Raw genomic sequence first — 24,844 nt, forward strand, 5'->3', positions numbered from 1 at the left:
TGCACTACAAAATATTTCCCACTACTGATGATATTGTAATGTAAGCCTTACCTTTAGCACGGTACAGTAGAATACTGTAACATTTAATATTGAACCTGAACTTACGCTGGCGACAACCTGGACCTCCCTTCAAATGTATGGACAAAGAAGCACTGCTAAAGCCATGTGGGTGTGTATGAGGAGGGCAGAAAGAATAATCATGGGCTCTTCCACAAGGATTTGAATGGTAGGCCAAAAAAATCCCTTGCAACCTCCCAAAGAGACCAAGACTTGTCAAAAAGAATGGATAGGTGTCTAAAACTATCAGATTTAGACAGAAGGAAAAACAGGTCTCTTACAAGTAAATTTTTCTCCAACAAAACCCAAAGGTTGCTATGTAGCAGTTGCCATCTGCTGCCAGAATTTTTTGGCAGTGAAAGCAACTAGTGGTGACAAGGTTTTGATGGAAGCAGTCATGTGCTTAAAATTAAGCAATTATTAGATTTGGGTCCATGATCTCTAGGACAGATGTCTTCGTCACTGAACATGGAAGAAGATTTTCAATTTAAATTGCGGGGAGGTAGGCAGGGAAGGCAAAAATCACTGTAAGAGATCCAGCTAAAATAAAATTATATATATGAAAAAATACTGGCTGAAGCTTATCTGTTTATTTGCACGAAGTGAAGGATTAGCTCTGTATAAAGCAGATATACAGAGCTTTGAAAATACAAAGTACCAGAAAAAGACTATGAGTTATAATATAGGGCATTTACCATTCTTGCCCACGATGTGTCAAAATATATTGCTAACTCTTATGAGAGATTGCAATGGCAGTCCTGTGACCACAGCTATTTCTGAGACCACCACAAAAGAACCACAAACAGGGTAGCACATTAAGGCATTATCTCTGCAAAGATTTCTGTGCATGGTTAATGTCATGTATTGTGAATAAACTACTGAAGTCAACAGAACTACCCTTAATGAGCATGTATGTAAGTTTCTGCAAGAGTAGGAAAGAAGAATAAATCATCCAACATTATCACTGGAATTTTCTTTCCACTTACAAGTTTAAAAACAGATCCCTAACTTAATTTGATTCAAGTTTTTGAGGTCTCTCTTCCCTTTACAGCCAGAAAAAATATCCAGACCAAATATGCAAGTATCTCTAATTCCATTGATATATATGTATTTTAAAACATACTCACTGTTCTAAAAGTTGTTCATATTTTGCTAAAGCATCTTTCTCCGCCAAAATTGCTCTCTGTTTTTCAGCTACGGCATTATCTCTTGCTTCTCTCAAATTTCTGAGGAAAAAAAATTTTGTTAGACAATTGTTACATATCTTACTCTATGATAAAGGATGCATAAAAGGATATGTTGATTTATCTTTTTTAGTTATTACATTCCTGCTCACAAAAAATAAAAATAAATTTAAAAAGTAGTATAGTATAACCTCCTGAATACAGCAGGCTTGGGACCGAGCACCTGCTGGAAATGTGAAAATTCTGGATTTTTGAAACTGAAGCAGTAGGCGGTCCCAGAGCAGTGGCTGCACATGGAGCGATGGCACGGGGTGGTGGATGGCAGTGGCGCGCAAGCTTCCCTCTCCGCTGTTCCAGGACTGGCCACTGCTACTCCCTGACGGAGTGTATTTTTAAAAAGTGCTGGATTTTTGATAATTCCAGATTTATGAGGTTATACTGTAGTAAGAATCTCTTTCCTAACTGGTCTCTGACATTATGTAATTTGGCTATGAAGACCTAGAAAAAACACCATTTACAAACTATTTCCTGACCTCTCCCTCATTTTATATACATTTTATTGACCGTACTGACTGTGATACTGAGGCCCCCCCCCAGGGTTACAATTAAGACGTGGTTAACCTGTTAATTGCATCATAAACAGTAACACTGCCATACATTCAAGGAATTAACAGCATGACAAAAAGAGAAACCAGTCATAAAAATATTTCACAAAAGATAAGTAACTTTTTTGTGGCTGGTTTCCATCATGCCTTAAACTGAACATGTGTCAGGGTAATCAGAGCTGGTTCGACACTTGTGCAGTCCTGGGGCTGAGACCCACAATCAACTGAATCAGGGTCTTGAACCAGCCCCAGTGTGATCCTGGGGCTGGAAACCCATGCTCTTCCTGCACTGGCAAGCAGTAATAGCTCCACTGGGATCTTAACCCTGATCCCAAAATTGTATACCCTGCCATGCATGTGTGGCATGGGCAGAGGTGTGATTGTTGTTATTGGGGAAATTAGATCTCCCTTGTGCCATTAAATGAACATGTGCCAGGGGCCTGAGATAAACAGGGCAAAGGTGTGACATGATGAAGGGCAATAGATAGCTCAAGAATTCATGCTATGAGGAAGGTTCAACCTCTATAATCCATTAACAGTAAAAGGACTCTTTCTTAATGGATGAGCTTCACTCGAGTATGGGTGCGGACCTTCTAGGATCAAGACTGGAATAACAGATACCAGCTTTTAATTAAAGGACAAGAGGAGAAACAAAGGACATTTATATGCCTGGTTTTGTTATACATGTACACATATACATAAAATCCAGTAAATGATGATATGGCAATGAACACCAGTGGGTAGACAGACAAGAAGGCTACTACTGATGAGAACTGTAGGGAAGTAGGTAAAATGAAAGCACTACGTAACCCAGAACGGGTATTGGATGTTGTCACTAATAAACAGCTAAAATGTTTATACCCTAACCCTGGGGAACAGAATAGAGGAAACTGAACTACTAGGAGAAAAAATAAAAATCTATGGAAATCTTGTAGAACAGCAATGACAACTAGAATACAAGTATTAAGGAGTATGCACTGTTCAGGAAAACAGAGATAAAAGGTAAACGTGATGGGCTAGTATTGTAATTATATGAAATGCTGCAAAAAAGTTGCAATGGGATGATATGGATTTAACAAATTATTTGGGGCAAAATTAGTTTGGGAAAGTTAGTAAAAGTTAGTTACTAAGACAGTGTGGACAAGTTAGCCACCGACCCCAGGCTCAAACATACAATACCCAGTTGGACCCTAGACTGCAAGCAAGGTAAGGGAATTGCAGTAAACAACTCCTGACCCAGTTGGATGAATAACCACCTTCAAAGAAAGAATATTAGGGGTAAGCAAAGAACCTACAGAGAATTGGGGCGGGAAGGGGGGAAATGATAGGTTAGCAAAGGAAACCATGTCCATCAATATTAACTCCTACTTCCTTATCTCAACTGGAAATTCCTCTCCTAACATACGCTATATGAGGATGCACCTTTTTTACAGATATATGAGTGGGTTTCAACTTCACAATGGCTTGTAGTACAATACTGACAAAATACAAACATGAAGAATGGAACAGCAGGGTAAAGTCTATAAAGAGGCTTTGGAAAGTACAGAACAATAATTCCCAATACCTTTTCTTCAACACTTTCCCTTACAACCAACAAAAGAAATCCCTGTACCGACCTTTTAAAATTCTAAAGGGAAATGGGGACCCAAGATGGAAATACGACTAATACTCTAATTATCACTAGCAGGAGCCAAAACAGAGGGAAAAGAGCATTTATGACCAGGATTCTCTTAAGACAGTGGTTGTCAACCTTTTTATCCCCACAAGCACTGGACTCAAGACACCCCTCACAGGACTCAAGACTTTGTGAATCACATGGTATCTTATTTCAAAAACAAATTTATATATTACAATGCTTATCTCCTTACGGACAGGCTGTCATGTCAGGATTGGGGAACCAGCCAGGTATGGACAAGCCTGAGCCTGCACTTATTTACTGATCTCACACTTGTGGCACCCTTCAAAGAATCTGATGGCACCCCAGTCTGGTGTAACACCCTGGTTGAGGATCATTGCCATAAGTGACTGTCACAGATTCACTCCAATACAAAGTTACTTCTGGGGGTTCACTGTATGGCATGCATGAATAGTCATCCAAATTAGGTGATGCTTAGTCTCTAACAGTAGCTAGTACAAAGCTGTGTTCAGTTTGTTTTCATATCTGTATGTGTTACTGTACTGTATATAAATGTAATTTTGATGCACCTTTATATTAAAGGAAAGGCTGTTTTAGTAAGGTAGTCATTAACTTAAGTAGCCCTCAACTGTTCAGACTCGTTGCCTCTTGGATAATTCGCATTTAACCTGGGTTGTCTACTGGTCTCCATGACAACATGCTCCAAGGCACAGGGAAGCCAAAATATGGCCAGGCAGCCATAACATGACATTTCAAAAGAAGAGACAAAAGAATGACATCTGGCCACTGAGGGGAGAGACATGGATACTGGATTTGCGAATCTGTATGTCTGAAAAGATGCAAGTATGCAGTCTGGTAAATGTGTACTTTGGGGGTTAAGAAGTTGCTGGCACAGTGTAAGCCCCCTTAGAAATGAAGGGGGCTTCATTTCTAAGGGGGCTTACAGTTACCGGCATAGTTACTGGCATAGTGTAAGCCCCCTTATATTAACGGCTAACTAGGCAAAAGTACTTAAGACTGCCTACAGAGTATGGCTTTGTCTTTAGTCTTTCCAGGTACAGGAGAGACTGGAATCCTAGCCTAAGGATAGCAAACTAAGAAAAAAAGGTGACAGTGAGATGCAGAAGTCTTTAGAGCAGAGGTGGGCAAAATGCGGCCCGGGGGCTGGATGTGGCCCGCCAGGCCATTCTATCCGGCCTGCAAGGCCCCTAAAAAATTTAGAAAATTAATATTAATTTGCCTTGGGTTTTCTGTCATGCAGCCCTCGATGGCTTGCCAAAACTCAGTAAGTGGCCCTCTGCCCAAAATAACTGCCCACCCCTGCTTTAGAGGGTTAGAACCAGGGTCTGCATTTTGACCTGCTGAAGCTGAATAGGGACTGCATCCTTGGATTTAAGGCAGGGGCAGGCAATTATTTCGGGCAGAGGGCAATTTACTGATTTTGGCAAGCCATTGAGGGCTGCATGACAGGCAGCCAGGGGCACACAAATATTAATTTTCTAAATTTTTTAGTGGCCCCGGGGGCTGGATAGAATGGCCTGGTGGGTCACATCCAGCCCGTGGGCTGCATTTTGCCCACCCCTGATAAAGCGTAGAGTAAGAACAGATTACTCTACACCAATGTTCCCTCTAAGGAGCAGTGGTCCATGAGTGCGCCGCCTTGGTCTGGCGTGGAACACTTACCAAGGGGGCTGAGGGCTGGGCGCTGGAGGCCGGGGGCCGGACGCTGCAGCTGGGCGCTGGGGGCTGAAGCCAGGGGCCGGTGGCTGGGGCCGGAGCCTGGTGTGGGCTCCACTGGCTCCGGGGAAGTGCTCCACTCCCCCGCATCAGGGCCAGGGCGTGGAGCACTTCCCCGGAGCCAGCGAAGGCTGCGCCAGCCGCCCTCCCAGCCTCCATCCCTGCCTTGTCTCACTCAGGGAGGAGCCGCTGCCTGCCCTGAGTGAGGCTCCGCCGGCTTCGGGACACTGAGGGACATGCCCCCGGAGACCATGTCAGGGAGCAGAGCAGTGTCCCGGAGCTGGTGGAGCCTCACTTGGGACAGGCAGTGGCTCCTCCCCGAGGTAAGGCAAGGCAGGGATGGAGGTTGGGGCAGGCAGCTAGCCTGGGCTCCTGATGCGGGGGAGCGGAGCACTTCCCCAGAGCCAGCGGAGCCCGCGCCAGGCTCTAGCTCCAGCCTCTCCTGGTGCGCAGCCTTGAAAAGGCTGTCTGCGACCACACTTTTAGTTGTGCGTGGCTGCGCACGCACGCACCTTAGAGGAACCTCTACACCTGGGTAAGTTCTGGAAAATGGTAAGGGGGCTAGGGCACATGACTTATGATGCGAGGCTGAGGGATCTGGACTTATTTAGTTTCCAGAAGAGAAGACTGCGGGGGGACTGGATAGCAGCCTTTAACTACCTGAAGGGGGCTCCAAAGAGGATGGAGCTGGACTGTTCTCAGTGGTGGCAGATGACAGAACAAGGAGCAATGGTCTCATGATGCAGCAAGGGAAGTTTAGATTACACGTTAGGAAAAACTTCCTCAATTCAAGGGTAGTGAAGCACTGAAAGGGGTTATCTAGAGAGGAGGTAGAATCTCCATCCTTGGAGGTTTTTAAGGCCCAGCTCGACAAAGCCCTGGCTGGGATGATCTAGGTGGGGATGGTCCTGCTTTGAGCAGACAGTTGGACTAGATGACCTCCCGAGGTCCCTTTCAACCCTAATCTTCTATGATTTTCTTTTGTCTGCTTATTCTGATATCTTTGTCTGCATTTCAACATATGTCTACTGATTTTTTGTTTATAATAAATCCTTTTGTTATCCCTTTTAACTCACTTGTCAGTGATACTTGTAACCCCAGGATACCTAGCCAGCACAGACTTGTTCTTCCCACAGTAAGGGATATCATCTTTTAGGGGTGACTGGGCATGGCCGTGGCCCTTCTTGCTGGCAAAATCTCCTCTGCTAAGAACAGGCAATGCCTGAGCAAGACAGGGAGGGCTGTCTTAAGCTATTGTCTTCACCAACTGGCCTGTGGTGCACCTCACCTGGTTCTCGGTGGTTAAGCAGCAGACAGAAGAGAAGGGTATGGGGCAGGAGGGCACCCCACGGTGTGCAAGCACATGGGAGTGTGTCTTAAGGGTGCACTCAGATGGCAAGAGTGCCATCACAATGACATTGAAGAAGCAGGCCTAATTAAGAAGTTCAAAAGATAAAAATCCAGACAAAAAGATGCTTGTTCCCTTATGTAACTACAGCAATTACTGCATTAACACGCATTTTTGTTTTGCTAGGTTGTCAATAATAAAATTGCAAGTAAATACAAAAAAACCCCAAACAAACTTTGAAGATCATCCATAAACACATGCAAGAAGTCCCAACCTTTTTTTAATTCCCAAACTTGATTTGCATACTGAGTCACACAGCACTTCTCAGAAATGATTTCTCTTGGGGGCCTATTATATTGAGACTGCATCCCAAGTGTCTTGGAATGACACTTACAGAGCACAGCTCCTTTCTTTTTCCTTATGGACTACAAGAAACAGTATTTAACTCTAAACACACAGAACAGTTTTATAACTATCCTAGACCACATTCAAATATTCTCCTCCATGCACATACATGTCAATTACTCCTTTCATACTAACCATGGCTACAATACCACCTAGCCAACCAAAAAAAAAGAATAGAATTCCAGTAATATCTGAATTGTTATGTATTACAGAAAAGATAAAACCGCAACACATTTTTATATTTTATATGTATGAATTTAGAAAAAAATACTGTCAACTGTTATCAAACATGGGAAGAAGTTGTATTCAACTGCAACTGGGAAGAGGCAACAAATCTTGAGAAGGTGCTAGCTTACATAACTTTTCCTATGGCTATGAAGGAATTGGAAGGGTGCAGCTCTCTTATTCCCTTTCTGTCAGTCTTGATTTTGTGGGTGTTATGTATGTATATTACAATAAACAGCAATTATGTGCATATCCATTCAGGCTTAAGTGCATACCATCTTTCAATCCCACTGTTTGCTTTGTGATGTAACTGAACTAATTGGTGCCAGGGTGAAATAAAAGCTGTTGTTAGAAAGTCTTGAAAATGATGGAAGCTAGTCATTTTGGGAGCTGTTAATACCATAGTACAGACAGTATCATTAATGAGCATTACTTACACTAAAGTTTGAGTAAGTACATAGACAGGGACATCACATTACCTTCCTGGGCTGCTGAGATCAGAACTGAATCATGTGAAGGATACTGTTAACAAAAAGGTGATCAACAATGGTAACTAACTCCTTTTGAAACTGGTAGTGAGGATACAGGTGAGCAAAAATCCACTAAATAGTCACAGAACAATATGACCTTGCCTACTGTCTGCTACTCCTTGATGCTGAAAAAAGGGATTAAAAGTGTCTGGAGCTGGAAACGTTATTTGTAACAGAAAATTGTTAGGTATTCATCCAGTCAGTTTCTGAAGTTGGTTTTGTTCATCAGAAGGGGATTTAAACGAAGTCTTAAGGTGATCCTCAAGGGCCTAACAATGATTTATTGCTCATAATGTTACTGTTCCATTTCATCCAAGTCATCCTACACGTACCGCTCTACAAAAGTGATGCTTGGGTGCCCTCAAGAAAAAGTATTGCTTGAGATGGGAACAGAGCTGGGGATAACTCAGTAGAGTTAATCTCTGGTGCCTGAAAGTGAATACATGTACATGCTACTACTGCTGCTAAAGTCAGTGCAAGCTAGTTTTGGCAAAATCAAGCAAGTCTTCATCGACTTCTGAAAATAGGGCCATATTAAGATGTTGCATTGGGTCTTTCCAAGAAGATGGAGCTTTCAAACAAGGGAAGCTGGGTAGGTTCTTTAGAGCAGAAAAGGGTATGATTTCTTTTAATGGAATCCTGAGCTGCTCAAAGAAATTCTAGATTGGTATTGGTGATAAATATTCAGTCAAGCAGAGAAGGCATAGCAAAAGAACTTCAACTGATATCCCCCAGCCATGTCTCCATGCCAATGAAATGTCCAAACTGCTGGACAGCAGAGCCACAAGTTGACCAGAGATACCCAGAAAAGTAAGCTTTTTAATTGTTAAGGAAGGTGATGTCAGTGAAGAAGTATGTGAATGCTTAATCTCCTCACATCCTGCAAGCTCCTTTTGTGAACAAAATACTTCTCCCTGTCTCCTTGCCAGCACAAGAGTATGAAGAGATATAGGAGCAGCCCCAACAAAGTTTTCAGTGGCAATATAGACTGTGGTGTAGTCCGTTTTGATGGAGCCAATGGTGCTTGGACTGGAAATTCCATCATCTGACATACATGTGAATAGCACCAAGGCTTGCATGGCAGGGGTCTTTACAGGAGTCAAGCAGACATCAAGATGGAGTGCCAAATGGTTTGACTGAAAGATTCATGAAGCCAAGCAAGTTTCAGATGGCTAAGCAGATTGTAGATCCTTTGAATTCTCCACAGGGCCTGAAAGCCTCAAAGAAGGCAAGCCTAAATATACTTCATTATTGACAGATTAGCTAGCTTGTGGACAAGAGTTTTGGGTAGCTCTCTGAGATGGTGCCAAAGAAACTGATATAGTTGGCGGTATCAACAGAGGAACCTTAAGGACCCCAAGGTGAACCAAGCCTACATCTGTATTTTACCTTCATGTGAAAGCACTCTTGCACTCCTCCAGCAAACACAATGTTTAAAATACTTTTGCAGCTTAGTTCTAGGGGCACTAAATCCCTATTAGTAGGTACACAGAGGCCCCTGAATTTTTAAATGTGGGCAAACCAACATACATATGTATTTCTTCCTAATTTTGTTCTTGGAAACAACTGCAATGTAGATAAATGTACAGTGATATACCTGGGCAAAAATAACCCAAACGGTAACCTACATTATGATGGACCCTACATGAGATATTATCACACAGGAAAGAGATTTTGGGAGTCATTGTGGACAGCTCACTAAAAACATCAGCTCAATGCTTAGCAGCCATCAAAAAGGCTAACAAAATGTTAAGATTTATTAAGAAAGGAATTGTAAACAAAATGGAAAGTATTATCATGCTCCTTTATAAATCCACAATGCATTCACACCTTGAATACTGTGCCCAGTTCTGGTCCCCTCACCTCAAAAAGGATATAGAAGAACTAGAGAAAGTACAGAGAAAGATAACAAGGATGATTAGCAGTATGGAGCAGCTTCCATATGAGGAGAGACTAAAGGGCCTAGGCCTATTTAGTTTAGAAAAGAGACACTTGAGAGGGAAGCTGATAAGGGTTTACAAAATACTAAATGGTAAAAAGTAAATAGGGATTTATTATGCACTCTCTCTCACAATAAAAGAACTTGAGGTCATAAAATGACACTAGAAGGTAGTAAGTTTAAAACTAACAAAAGGGAGTTCTTTTTCACACGGTGTGTAATTGCCTCCAGATGTTGTGGAAGCTGACAGCTGACCTAGATTCAAAAAGGAACTGGACAAATTACTGGAGGAAAGGGACATCAGTAGCTATTGAGCGTAGGAGTTAGGGATAGATACAGCCTCTGACTGAATTAGAACTTCCTCAGCTTAAATACTGGTGGTTGCAACTGAGACGAACAGTGAGAAAGACATCCTGGTAATGACCACTTCACTCTCCTTTATAGCATCCACTCTCTGCCACTGTGTGACATAGGAGAATGGGCAGGATGGACCCATGGTCTTAGCCAATAAATAGCAATTCTTATGTTCTTATGAAAACTTCCCAAAAAAATTCAGCCCAAAGCAGACACCCGGCATGGAAAATTTAAACCCAAATGCTCTGAGCTTGGTAGTGTTATCAAGAATTGAAAATTATTTTTTATAATGGATAGTACCTAGGCAAAATTAAATACAGTTGCTGACTACCTATTTGACAATAGCAAACTTTTGACAGAGTTTGTATCCAGTTAGAAAGGGATGTATTAACCCTTAACTATGGTCTACATACACATTTCCTCCAAGTTGCCAATATTGCCATGGAACTGTTTTTCCAGTCAGTGATCTGGCATACTATCTGCAACGTAGATAGTATCATCTTTAAACATAAATCTTACGTTAAGGTAAACACATAACTGGTTCAGTAACTACAGGCAAAAAGTAACTATTCATGGATCAATGTTTGATTGGCAGAAGATCTCACGTGAAATTTCAGAGTGCTCGGTTTTGGGTCTAGTGCTGTTTAAATTTTATTAATGACTTGGATGCAGGGAGAGAGAATGCTGATGCAATTTGGAAACAACACACTACCAGGAGGAGTAGCAAACACTTTGGAGGATAGAATAATAAAATTCAAGTTTTTAAATTAAGTCTGAGAATAAGACAAAAAGTAACAAAATAAAATTCATCAGAGACAAATGTACAGTGCTACACAGATACAAATACAAAACAGGAATTAGCTGGTTTGTCAGTAACATTGTGAGAAGGATCTGCGGTTCAGGGTAGGTCACAAACTCAACACGATTATGGAAAGTAAATGCGATTTCAGGTTACAACAACAGAAGCACTGTCGCAATATATGGAAGATAATAGCGTTACACTACTTAGACCTAGATGAGCCACAGCTGAAGTTCTGTATCCAGTTTTTGGCTCCATATTACAAGTGGGACAGAGAAACTGGAGGAAATCCAGAGCTGATCAAGAAAGATGATAAAGGGGTTGGAAAGCAAGCCAAACAAGGACAGGCTGAAACAACTAGGTATTTTAGTCTGGAAAAAAAAGGAGATTAAGGAAGGGAGGAAATGACATGATGGCACAGCATTTGAAAGGGTAACAAAGATGGGAACATTTTTCCCTCGCTACAGAGGGCAGGATGCACAAAAATGGGTTCAAACTTCAGCAAAGCAAATTTAGATCCAATTTTAGGAAAAATTCACTATAAAAAGAGTAGAAGAATAGAACAAGGTGTCTAGGGAAGATAAAGGAATCTTCTTCACTGGAGGTTTTTGAGATACTGAATAGGTGTCTGAGATGGTTTAGAAATAGGAAATGGTACATTTGTGTACACAGTTAAACTAGATGACCCTTGAGATCACTACCAAAGCTATGTCATTTCAGACATCATTTTTCTGAAAACCTGAAAAAGCTTTCAATTCATTTTCTTCCATCTTCCTCATCACACTCAATGCATCCTCTTTTCCACATCACCTCAATCCCAAGGTTTACCTCCATCATGTACAATAAAGTTAGATAACACATTTTATGCAAAATAACTTAACTATGAAATAACCTAGCACTGCACAGCTAGCAAGCCACAAATAACAAAATAGGTAATTTATTATAACAAATTCACTGCTGATATGATGCAGCAAAAAACTTAAAATTTAACTTTTATTACAAAAATATAATTCTATACTGAAGATAATTTTGTGTGAGCATATTTAAGTTAATTTAGAATGGGTCATAATTAAGCCATTTTCTACACTTTGCCCATCCCTCCAAAAGAGAGAGAACTTACTCTAGATAATACATACACTATTTTAGATCATTTTTACTTAAAATGGTCTACAGGTTTTTAAAAAACCCATCTTACCTACCTGTTTTCACGTTCATACATCTCCTTTGAAGCACTTCGAAGCTGTTCAATCTCTTGATTTGTTTTCAATCTAATTTGTTCCAATTCTTCATGCAATTTGTTTTCATATTCTGTTTTATAACGATCTCTGAAAAATTAAAAAAAAAAAATCTAGCTTATATTATTATAAGGTTGACCATAAATGTCAAAAAACGTGGTACTCTGCATAAGTACAGCTACATTTTTCTTTTCTTCCAAACATGTGATTTACAAGGTCTGTTAAAAAAGTATCGAGACTGTGTGTGTATTTGTGGTACAAAGTATTGGGTGGGGGTCATGGCTTTGCTGAACAAGTCTGGCATGTTGGGACTCCTCTGGACAGGTCTGCAGCTCATGGTGTTTCCCCAGTTTTCTGTGGCCAGCGGCTGAAGTAAAATTGTGTGTCCCCTTTTGTTATGTCAGAGTGTCCAGAACGTGTATGTATTTAATTTTGCATGAAAACTGGGAAAACAGCAAGTGAAACATCTGAATTACTTAAAATAGAATTTGGTGATCACACTATGAGCCGTGCAAGAGTTTTTGAATGGTATCGTAGGTTTAAAGAAGGATGATCATCGGTGGAAAGTGAGGAGCATTCCAGACACCCTTCAACATCCCAAAATGATGAAAATGTGGCAGTGGTTCACAGTTTGATTCAAAATGACAGGCAACTGACAGTCCGAGAGATTGTAGAAGAAGTTGGAATTTCTAATAGTTCATGTAATTCAATTCTAACCAGCGATTTGGGAATGAAACAACCAGAAAAATGACCAGAAAAGTGGGTGTCCAACTCGTGGATGCTTCACCATGACAACACGCCTGCCCACTCAGCACAGCTTGTGAAGCAATTTTTAGCCAAACACTGTATCCCACAAGCACCACAGCCTACATATTCACCTGACATGGCCCCATGCAACTTTTTTCTCTTCCCTCAACTAAAGAAAACCTTGAAAGGAAGAAGATTTTGTGATGTGGAAACCATAAAACAAAATGCGACTGAGCAACTTTAGAGATTCCACAAATTGCTCATCAGAGGTGCTTCCAACAATGGAAGAAACATTGGGAGAAGTGTATGGCTGTAGAAGGAGCATACTTCGAAGGAGATTAAGCTGAAACCCCTGTAAATAGAATATTTTGTTTCCTACAGCATTAGTCTCAACACCTTTTGAACAGCCCTTGTATGCTGCTTATTTTATGCTTCCATTTTCTTGTCAGAATAACTGGCCTACAATAACTGGGTGAAGACCCAAGTGACTAGCAAAGGCCAGTCTAGAGAAGCAACAAAATAATTAGAGGTCTATAAAACTTGATATCCAAGGAAAGCTTAGAAGAACTGGGGCTATTTAGTCTGTAGAGGAGATGACTGAAAGGGTATTTGAGAAAAGACTTCAAATACAAAAATGGTTGTTGTAAACAGAATGGCTCAATTATTTTCTCTGTTGTCCATAGTGGACTAGGCAAGTAGTAATCAGTTTAAACTTTAAACTGTACCATGGAAAATTTAGACTGGGAATTAGGAAGAACCTTTTTCACTAGGAGAGTGGTTAAGCACTAAAACAAACTGCCTAGAGAAGTTGTAGAAACTTCCAAAGGTGGAAAGCTTGAGGTTGAAAGCAACTATCTCCTGAGTTTAAACAATCATGTGGTTGAACATATAACTTGCTACTGGTGCATTTTACACACACACACACACAGAAACACTCTTACAATATTTTTTTATGACTAAAGTAGGGTAACTAACCATTAACTAAGAGAGACATTTTCAAAAGTGCCCAGCACTGGTTTAATTATACTGTTTTTATGGTGAATTAGCCAGCATGGAACACAGTAGGAAGGGAATTGCTCAGGCAAATGACATGTTTTGAGCTTTCATAAAAAGTAGTAATCAGTTTAAACTTTAAACTGTACCATGGAAAATTTAGACTGGGAATTAGGAAGAACCTTTTTCACTAGGAGAGTGGTTAAGCACTAAAGTGCATTCTTGTAAAAATAATACAAAGTCCCAAGCTTTTTTAAAACAACAGTCCAAATCAGGAAGTGTCTCCGACTTTAGGAGATAGGCAAACAATCCTGGGACAATTGCTCAGAGGAACAATTTTTTTTCCATCTTGATGCATAACATATTAGCACGGTGTATTTCATATGTTGGAACAGAATGTTATAGATATTTTTAGAGCAATTTTTCCTTATAATGGAGAATGCTACAGAATGGAGGCCAGGCCTGGATAGGACAATTTTCCTGGTGTTCTTAGAAATAATATCTAGACTCAGAGGCAACTTAATGTTACAGCAGGAAAGCAGGTCTGGGGGATTTGTGAAATAATTATAACAACAGATTCTATTATCTATTACTCACAATTACACTACTGCCTGAATATGTGATCTATCAAAGCAAACGTGGAACCTTCGTGGTCATGTGAAAACAGATGTACTGAGTTCAAAGGTATGTAGTTTCCTAAGATAAGAAGGAATAACTTGTTCATCCTTATGCATTCACACAAGATCTCTCTGGAATGATATCAGTCACGATCAAAACTGGTTTGCCTTGAAACAGAAGACATGCTGCATGAGCCAACTGAATTAGCCTGAGCTCCAATACATCTATGGGAAGATGAGTTTTCTTATGTGACATGTTTATGCCAACTGGTGTGAAGTTTCTTTGGCAGGCAGATGGACTTCAGTCATTTTTCTACAGAATAAAGGTAAATCTTATCGTATTGAGTGATGATTATACATGATTGATTGTGGATTAGTAAAATTAGACAAGTTCTATATCTGAAAATTGTTTTGCAATTGAAAAAGGAACTCTGTTCTGATCCCAAACATATCGTTCCAGACTCTTGTAATCTAGAAGGCACCAAGGATTGATCCTTCCTTGCTGATCCTGAGCCACAATATGACAAATGTGCAAAATGTGATAAATGCCTGTCATAAGGTGCCCTCTAGGGGTGGTTGTGAAGCCCCTGGAGTCCCTCTAGCCTTTGCTCACTCTGCTGTCATTAAACAGTCACTCCTTTTCTTGCCCAACACACTTTCATGCATCTCACTTGTATGTGAGGGAGACTGCCTGGTCTTCCAAAATTGTTCTCTGTCTCCAGTGACCACCAGATTTCTGTGGTCTCATCTTCAGAGCTAATTGCATGGCTCTAATCCACCCCTATAACACACCCCATGTCTTGCAGGTGTCATCACTCACTGATATTACCTTCCACTTAGCCCCTCCTCTGGGCTCCTTGACCCTCTCTTGTCCCATACACTCAGGCCATCAACTCTCAGCCCCTCAATCTGGGCTCTGGACCCCTCCCTGAGTCCCTAGAAATCTGTTCCTCCCCTCAGCTGCTGGCTGTACTCTCTAAGTTGCCATTCCAGAGCTGCAGCCCTCCTGCTGAGTGATGTTCCCTCACCAGCCTCCAGGATGTTACTGCTGGCTCCACTCAGGTCTGGCCTTATATCCTGCCTACGCACCGCCTTCCTCCAGGCGGAGAGGACTCAATAATCTGCCTGGCTGCACTTGCAGGCTTCCTCAGCACTAGCCTGTCTGCTTCTTAAAGTGGCAGGAGCACCAAGCCCCTGCCACAATCCCATCTGTGATCTATTGAGGTAAGTTGCCTTAGGTGAGTCAATTGTCAAGGAAATGGTAAACTTGGCTCCACAATAGTATCTCTTGGCTCCATAAATATGCTGCCACTACACTGATGTATCTTGTGATGTATCAAATCTTTGGAACTGGTCACCTGAATAGCAGGGCTCCAAACTGAAAAAAACATAAGGTTCTCACTAGAATTTTTCAGGATTCATTGTATACTAATAAAATAATTGCCATAAAGCAAACTTTCTCTCTGGGTTTCTTTAGTGTTGTAGATTGACTCCCAAAATCTTTAAAAAAATCTTTATATATTTCTCTTAAATATTATATGTAATACGAAAGGCAAGGATTTCTTAAGGTATTGATTTCCGTAACATGGAAGATAGTGAAATCCACCATATCATGGAAGATATCAAAATCCACCTTATATACTTTCTGGATCATCATGGCTACATCATCAGTCACAGTACCATAACATGGAAGATACTGAAATCTGCCTTCTCCCCCATCTTCCAGCTGTTTTTCATTACACTGTGCTGGTGTTTACTCCTTAGACCTAAAGAATGTCTTGCATTCAAAAGCTCGCTAACTAACCCAACTATGCAGTTGGTCCAATAAAAGATAGCACCAAAGAAATCCTAGCTTCTTGCATAATTCCTGTCATTGTAACACTACCATGTGATAGGAAAAAAACAAAGCCTAATTCTGATCTCAGTCATAAACAGATCTGAACAAACTCTTTTGAAAACAACAGACAATTACTTTAATGGGATTTTAACATAAGAACTTGCCTGGATGTTACATATTTCTCATATACTTCTTCTCTAGCTTTTTTGGCATCCTCCAACTGAATCTGGAGTCTTTCAAGACGATCTTCTTCATGAGCACGGCGAACACTGAGTTCCATATTCTGGCGATTAAGATAGTCTTTATCCTTTTGCAGCAAATTAACAGACTGCTGTAATGTTGTCACCTACAGACAAAACAAACTTATTTGATTGCAGTTGATAAAAATTAAAATTAAGCAATTAAAATAAAACATTAACATAAAAAAAAATTAAATTCCCTTGTTATTGTTATAACTTAAATCACAAGTTATAGATCCAATTCAAATGGAACCTAAATTTAACATAAAATATTTTAAGACCTAAACTTACTATAAAGAGCACACACCAACTGCTGAAACTTCCTTAGCCTGACGAAGGGTTTTTGAACCCGAAAGCTTGCTTAATAAATATTCTCCAACTATTTGGGTTGGTCTAATAACAGATATCAAATTCACCCAAGGAACCTTGTCTACCTATACCTCTTGAAACATTTACATAAAAATGCTGAATCTATAATCCTCTATAAAAACTTCAAGGGACACTATTTTCTAAATTTGAAAAAAAGCATATAACTTTTGAGGTCAAGCCTTAGAAATCTGCCACAACAGGTCATATGAATTAAGGGCTTGATCCTGTGGGGAATCCATAAGCAATGCATCATTCTCCATTTTCTAATATACTAAAAATCTAAAATGTATAACAATTTGCAAACATTAAGCTTCATTCATTAATTAAGCTTCATTAATTAAACATTAGTTGCATAAATTAGTGCATAGTTATAGTGCACTTGTTTCGGTACTAAACATATACCAAAAATTCATGGAAAATCTCTATTTATTTGTAAATTATATTTTAATCATTGCATCAATGAATGAGAATGCACCCATCTCTACAAAACAAACAAAACACAAACAGAAAAAAACTTCAAATTGATTATTTAAATCTTTCCATTTCACGTGAGATATTTTGTCTTGAGGTAAGCTTTAATCATACATGTCACATCATGTTTATAAAAAAATGCAGTTGCTCTTAAAACCTGAATATATGTAGCTTCACTGTGTACTGTTTTCTTTTATATTTGCATGTGACTTTGCAAGCTTTAAATGAAGTGTCTAAAAATTAAACGGTAGTGTTTTATGTTTCTGGTGACTTTTTTAAAGAAAATTTGAGCAAGAAAACATATTTTAGTTATTAATCTAAATGATGATCCTGTAAACTCAAGATGTAAAAAACAAAACAAAACAAAAAACCCCCCAACAGATTGAGAAGCCTCTTTCTTCAGACATTACAACAGTAATACATTCAGTAAGTTACATTATGTTGTTGTGACATCTGTGCAACCACAAGATTGTCAGTGAAATTTTTCAGATGTAATTTGTTCCTCAGTCTCAGCAATCTCTTCTGCCATGCTACACATGCATGGCAGGATGCATGATTATGGGACCAGGATCAGATCCCAGTTATGCCAATACTAGTTGCCAGTGCAGAGAAAGCCCTTGCACTAGCAAGTAGAAAACTGAGTGCCCAACGAACTGGTGTGGTGTTGAACTCACTTCTGTTCAGTATGGTCCCACGGCAGATTCCAGCCGTGGGACCATACTGAGGCTGATCTCAGACCTCTGCCTTGTAACTGGCATCAGGCTGCATGGCTTGTTTTCCATGTTATAATCTCATTGATTTCATGGAGTGTGGCCAGGTCACTATTTAAGACACGATTAACTGGTTAATCACCTCTTAAGTGTAACATCTGCCAAGGGCCTGAAGTTTCTTTAAAATATACTGTCCCCAAACACACTCTTACTAATGTATTTAGTTCACAATCTGTTTCAGCTAGAAACTTTTTTGCCTTAGTAATACCCATACAGAGGGGTCTAGTCCTGCTTCTCCCTGTGCCCTTGTACTGAAGGCATTAGGGCAGTGCATACTTCCCACTTCTCAGTTTCTTCTCAACCAGAGCTCTATGTTACTTTTGACTCTGGGGAAAAGGAGGAGGGCAGGGTCTGAATGTGTATGTAGACAATACAACCTCAAAGAACTTCATTTTGTGAGAAGCAATTTTACTTTCTCTTAAAAGTAACTGTCCACACCATTTGCATTAATGGATGACTCAAAAGCATGGCCACGTACATGAAAGTGAATCTTGAACTTGTACTCTATCTATATAATCTTATTTAGTTTATAAAGGCACATATTGGTAGGTGTTTTGCCAGTAGGTCAAGGTTATTATTCCCCTCTTTTCAGCACTGGTGAGGCCACGTCTGGAGTACTGTGTCCAGTTTTGGGGCCCCTACTACAGAAAGGATGTGGACATATTGGAAAGAGTTCAGCAAAGGGTGACAAAAATGGTGAGGGGGCTGAGGGACATGACTTATGAGGAAAGACAGAAGGAACTGGTCTTATTTAATCTAGAGAAGAGAAGACTGAGAGGGGACTTAATAGCAGCCTTCAACTACCTGAACAGGGATTCAAAAGAGGACGAAGCTAGACTGTTCTCAGTGGTGGCAGATAACAGAATAAGGAGCAATGGTCTCAAGTTGCAGCAAGGGAAGATTAGATTAGATATTAGGAAGCATTTTCTCACTAGGAGGGCAGTGAAACACTGGAAGTTTATCCAGTGAGGTGGTGGATGCTCCATCCTTGGAGATTTTCAAATCCCGGCTTGACAAAGCTTTGGCTGGGATGATCTAGTGGGGGATGGTCCTACTTTGAGCAGGGGGTTGGACTAGATGACCTCCTGAGGTCTCTTCCAACCTTAACTTTCTATGATTCTGCACTACCCTGAATTCTATTTCTGTCCAGCAGTGGGGTGGCAAGAGACTAAAATTTGCGAGACTGCTTTGACCAAGTCCATTATGGCCTTGTTGATCGCTAGAACTAGCTGGATCAGGCCTGCTTGGTACCATATACCTACAAAGCAGTGAGACTGTTCAGACACCTCCTTTAGGGAGATGTTTAATGAACCTGCCAGTTTTTTACATAAGTTCTTGAAAGTTCCTTATATATTTGGAGGATTATGACACTGAAAGACTGGGGCAATGCCAGTTTATACTCATTTTGCCCATGGAGCTTTTGTGGAAATACTGTGGAAATTCCTGTGGTGAACTGAAGCACAAATTCACTGAAGCCGCTTTGAAAGAGCATGGGTCTCTGGGTTCTCTCTCCTATTATAACAGTCTCCAACAACCTGGGGACACTCAAAAACATCCCCAGCATAGAGGCTCTCAATGTCAATGGGCTCTCTGAGCCTTGTGGGATTTGTTTGTATATCTTCTGTGTATCACAGGCCAAAGCTATTCCATTTGTGCAGGACAAGACAGTGCTATACCAGGGCATACTACACTAATTCCTGTAATAAAAGCAATACAGCCATCTTGGTGTGACGCTGCAAACAGGCACAGGCTCTGTTCTCATTCTAGCACAGTGGTTAGAGTCAAGGCACCTTTCACTATAACCAAATTTTCCACACTCACATTATCAGAAAAACTGTAGACCACTGCCTGAGGTGCTGGGGTCTATCACTTGTTTTATGTGGTGTTACTGTGAAGGTGAGCATCTACACAGTACTGGTTGGAGGACTGATCTAGGTCCTAAGAAGGCCAATGAGCAGCATTCAGAGAAGGAAAACTTAGTGTCGCAGCTGGGCCAAGGTACTGGAGGGCGCATGCCAGAGGAAGGCACTGTGCTTGGAGATTATGCTGTTTTGAGCTGTCAGTACACAGTCCAATTCCGAAGTGCATTTCAGTGCTGAGGTTTTCAAAATAAGCCATACCAGATGTAGGGTACTTAGGTAGAACTAGGAAAACGGCACCTCCGCAACAGACAGATAAAGTCATCAGATCACCACCTGGTTCCATCATCACAGATGAATTTGACAGCATCACAGTCCCCTTGAGGTGTTTGTGAATTGTGATCTCTGAATGGCTCCATGCCAGAGTGCTCTCCCCTGCCTTTTACACTCCAAGCTGTATGTTTTGGCACTGGGAAATGCTGGTAAATTTGATTTGGGCCTCTCTTCAGCTCTTGTGGATATCCTGCAGGGCTCAGAAGTCTCAGGGCCAGGTAGGATTCCTAGGGCAGAGGGTAGCTACTGGCCAGGATGGAGACAAAGGCCTTAAGCAACAGGGGAAAGAGAGTTGACCTCCCCCCCCCCCACAACAAAACAAAACAAAACAAAACCAACAACACAAACTTTCAGCAATCCTCCTAGTTCAGTGAAGGAATATTTTAAATATTAAACTACTGCTGTTAAAGCATGATTTTTGGGTGTTTGCTGATGAAGGACATCAGGAACAGAAAAAGTACTCCATCTTAAGTTAGGCAGTTGAGAAGAGCCGAGGAGCCCAAAACACAAAGCAGGGAGAAGGTGGTAGGGAGGCGCTAGAGTGTATCGTATGAATACTGCTACAGTAAGAAAGTCTCCAGATGAAAAGCAAGGAATGAAATGTACCCATCAGAGAGCATACTGATGTAGATGAGTGAAGGAAACAATTCTATTTAAGTGCTGCATATGAAGGAATCCATCTCTTCCTGAGGCTGGCTTTGCACTGCAAATGATAATCATGAATTGAAGAAAAATTCTGTAGCTGCTAACAGAAGCAAACAAATTTCTGAATACCAAACAACAATAGATCTTCTGACCGAAGAGTCATTTTATAAGGCATTTTTCAGAATGGAACTGCACTTTACATAGGTCAACTCTTCCTAGAGACACTTTTCCCCCTGTTATTTCTCAGGTGTCTAACTTATCTCACGAAGATCACATTTAAATGAAAAATAGTTGTTATACTTTAAGAAGAACCCACACCATATAGCATGTGTAAGCACTTCAAATTGTAAGTTCTTCTGATCAGGAATTCTCCTGTGTTTCTATACCATTAAAAAGAATGGCACCATCTGTAATGTTTCTAAATGCAAACTTCACACCATTATTTTGATGATGAAAAAGAGCACGTTTTTTACTTTTACTACTTCATAAATGAGCATCTGGGATAAAACAAAAACAAGTTATTTACAGGAAGAGAGATTTCTCAAAAGGTGTTATCCACAGATTCCACTCAATGTCAACATGCAAAATTAATTTCTTTTGATCATAAATATTGTCTGGTACTAAACCTGCCCCCTACAGAAATTCCACAGAGTAGGGCAAACCCAAACCAATTCTTAGTTTTGTCATGAACAGAAAAAAAATTCCAGCAGAGCAGAACTCTTGTGGAATTAGAAGGGAATACAGACAGGTTATGAAATCGAAGAACTGGTTGCTGTAAGGTAAGTACACATTTTTCTTTTCTGAGTGACAGATTGAGCACACTGATTCCCATCTTCGTGACTAGCAAGCTACCATCTGCTTGCTTGTAGATAGGTAGTACAAGTCCTATTTAAACAAACCCTGTGGGACAGTATGCAATGGGCAAACTCTAAGCTTCTATTCTGATCTGTAAGCTTCTGTTAAAAACAGTGGTTTGTAAATGCATAAATCAAGAGCTATATAGCTGCTTTACAGGTTTAAAGAATAAGAAATTCCTCAAACAGGCAAAAGAGGCTTACTAAGCCTTACTATAACTTTTTGATTCTAATATGGAAACTTGTAACATGTTCTACAGGTGGATACCCAAAATTCGATCCTCTCTGCAAGTATACAGGTTGCTCTAATTCTGGCAACACAGACTATGCAAGTCTGAGGGTTTTGACTAATTTTATTCCAAATAAAAAGGTCATTCTCATACAACATCAAATGTGTAAAATGTAGCTTACTCTAAAGTGGAATAAGGTTTGGGGAAAAACAAAAAACAGGAAGGAATTAATCAATTTATCCAGAATTCTGAGAAAATGTTGGTCTCAGGGAGGGACTAGAGTTGGATGACAGAGAAGAATCCTATGTTTATGAGGACATTGTACAAAGGGATCCAAAATTTTCCCTACCTTTCAAGCTGAAATATATCCTACTAATATTACACTAAGGTCCAAGAGAGGGCTTCCACACAGAGAAGAAAAATATCTAAGACCCTTCGTGATTTCTTTCCATGTTTAAAGTTGGAGGATACAGGATAGTCTTGAACAGGCGGATGCTATGCAGATATTGCTGCAAGACAGACACATACGTAACTTAAATTCCAGAATGTTTCAGGACCAGAAAACAGTCCAACATGCTTGTAATGGTTATGCCAAGGAAGAAAGCTAATGCAGAAATGTGTAAATAGAAAATCTATTTCTAGGTTTTAGATTCATAAGTAGGCCTGACTGGAATTTCCTGCTGCTTTAGAACAAAAGTTGGTGGTCAAGCCAATTTATTTCACTTAGAACATTCAGCTAGTGTCCAGGTTGTCAGATGTAGAGAAGCCAGGTCTCATTACTGCTCTGTAGCCATGTTAAGTAGAGTGGTAAGTGACAGGGTCTCTCTGTACAGGGAATGGTGGGGCATGGGAGGAGGGAGATGTAGATTAACTAAAGCATGTTTAAAGTATACATTTTGCCAACACACAGAAAATAAACTATACTAGCTAAATATTATAGGTGATGCTAAAAGTAATCATGCAGGGCACAAAGTAAATTAATATTAGCAATGTTTTGCCTCACTGGCATGGGTAATTTGAAGGAGTTAAAGGTCAACAAGCTGGGTTTGCTATTATGCTTTTGGGTAGAAGTATACAAATGTTCATACTCCCTATGCCTGAAGAAGGGTGACTGCACCCAAAAGCTTGCTAAGAACGTTTTTCCCCTAACTACTCAGTTGGTCTAATAAAAGATATCACATATACTCAAAATACCTTGCCTATCCAAGAGTGTTCAAGATTCATGTTCAGCTTCAACAGATATTGCTAGCCAAAAGAATCCACATCTTGTATACCTTGGATATGTGCACACTAAGCATGGAATTAACGCAGACAACCATCAAACAAGAACTCTAAAGTTTACCTCTTTTGATAAGTCATTTCTTTCTTTGGCTTGTGCTTTGTGTGATATGTCTAGTATTTCATATTTTCTCCTGAGCTCTGATAATTCATGTTCAAATGTATCTCGCTCACTGTTACAAAAAAAAAAAAAAAAAAAAAAAATCAGATTATGAGATGCATTTATTTTCATTTCAGTAAAACAAGTTTTCAGAACTTGCATACCTCTTCAGTATCACCCATTTTTTCAGGGTCATCTAACATTGAGCTTCTTTCATCCTTTCACTTAATGGGCCACTATCGGTGTAAAATTCTTGTCAACTAGAACATCTTTCTTGCTTTATCGTTACCTTCACCACTTCAGCTATTTGCAAATTTCTCATCTGAAAATTTTCCCCTCTACTGTACTAAATTAGTCTTTTGAGGACTCATTTTGCAGAGATTGGCTGAGAGTGGATGAATATCCTTAAGTTATTTCATGCCCATAGTTCTAAGAGAAACTAGAGAGTAGTTATAAGCAACTGTTCCTCTGCCATGTAGGTTACCTCTTGCAGCATGTCAGAGGAAAATTAGGTGACCAAAAAAAAATTAAAAACATTTTTTTAAATTTGGTTCCTATTACTTTGGTGGAAACTAGGTTGGCTACACTTCTGAAAAACAGGCACCCAAATTATGGATTTTTAGAAAAATATGTATCTAATTTGTAAGTTTTCATTGCCATATTTCTTGCAAAACCAGAACTGAACAATTCCTCAACTTGATAAATGAATATTTTGTCTATTTTACGGTTTGCATGTATGCGCAAGTCAAAAAACGTAGAACTGAACCCACATTATGAGATGCAACCTACATTAATAAACAAAGAGACATTTCTACTCATAAGCAGGCAGGCACACTTACCATTTCACTTTATCATAGTTCTCTTGTCTATAATCACCTTGTTGAATCATCTGTTTTGTATCTGCTAATTCCAACATCAAACGTTGACATCTTATCTCAAGTTCTGAATGACTTCTTCTCTCATCTTCATAACTCTAGAAGTAAAAATAATCATACTTACATTAAGATTTGATTTAGTATTTGCTACAATAAAACTAAATTAAATGGAAAGATTATCCCCAACAGAACTTAATTTAGATTAAGAGGTCTACTCTTAAGTGTTCAAGAGATTGGGTTTTCCCCTCTTTCCCTTCGCAGACTATTTCACAAACTAAACAGATGTCAGGAAGTACTCAGCTATACAGATATTCAACCTAAAGTTTACCTGCTTTTAAATGAGTTGTTTGGTGTGCCTAATTCTCTTCTAGTATTTTCCAATCTGCAGTTTTCACATTTTTATAGAGCTTGCAGACAGAAAGGACCAAAAGATCAAGACCAGTCTTCTGTATCACAGGGCAAAGGTATTCCATTTGTGCAGCACAAGGTAGTGCTACACTGGGATATACTATAATAACTTCTGTTATAAAAGCAATAGAGCCATCTTGGTGTGACGCTGCAAACAGATAATAG

The 24,844-nt window shown here is 40.0% G+C and overlaps 1 protein-coding gene across 4 annotated transcripts in view; it reads right to left on the reverse strand.

The window, feature by feature from the left end:
- The window catches only part of PIBF1 (progesterone immunomodulatory binding factor 1), a 190,580-nt gene that overhangs the window by 140,443 nt on the left and 25,293 nt on the right, over positions 1-24,844 (reverse strand). For all 4 annotated transcript variants that reach the window (XM_006278351.4, XM_059721480.1, XM_019488572.2 and 1 more), the window contains exons 6-10: positions 24,236-24,369; positions 23,361-23,469; positions 16,413-16,594; positions 12,019-12,144; positions 1,185-1,283 (exon numbers count right to left, since the gene is read on the reverse strand). In XM_006278351.4, the coding sequence (XP_006278413.1) occupies positions 1,185-1,283; positions 12,019-12,144; positions 16,413-16,594; positions 23,361-23,469; positions 24,236-24,369 (650 nt within the window). The remainder of the gene's footprint in view (positions 1-1,184; positions 1,284-12,018; positions 12,145-16,412; positions 16,595-23,360; positions 23,470-24,235; positions 24,370-24,844) is intronic.

The sequence above is a fragment of the Alligator mississippiensis genome, chromosome 1, assembly GCF_030867095.1.
Source record: "Alligator mississippiensis isolate rAllMis1 chromosome 1, rAllMis1, whole genome shotgun sequence".
Lineage (NCBI taxonomy): Eukaryota > Metazoa > Chordata > Crocodylia > Alligatoridae > Alligator > Alligator mississippiensis.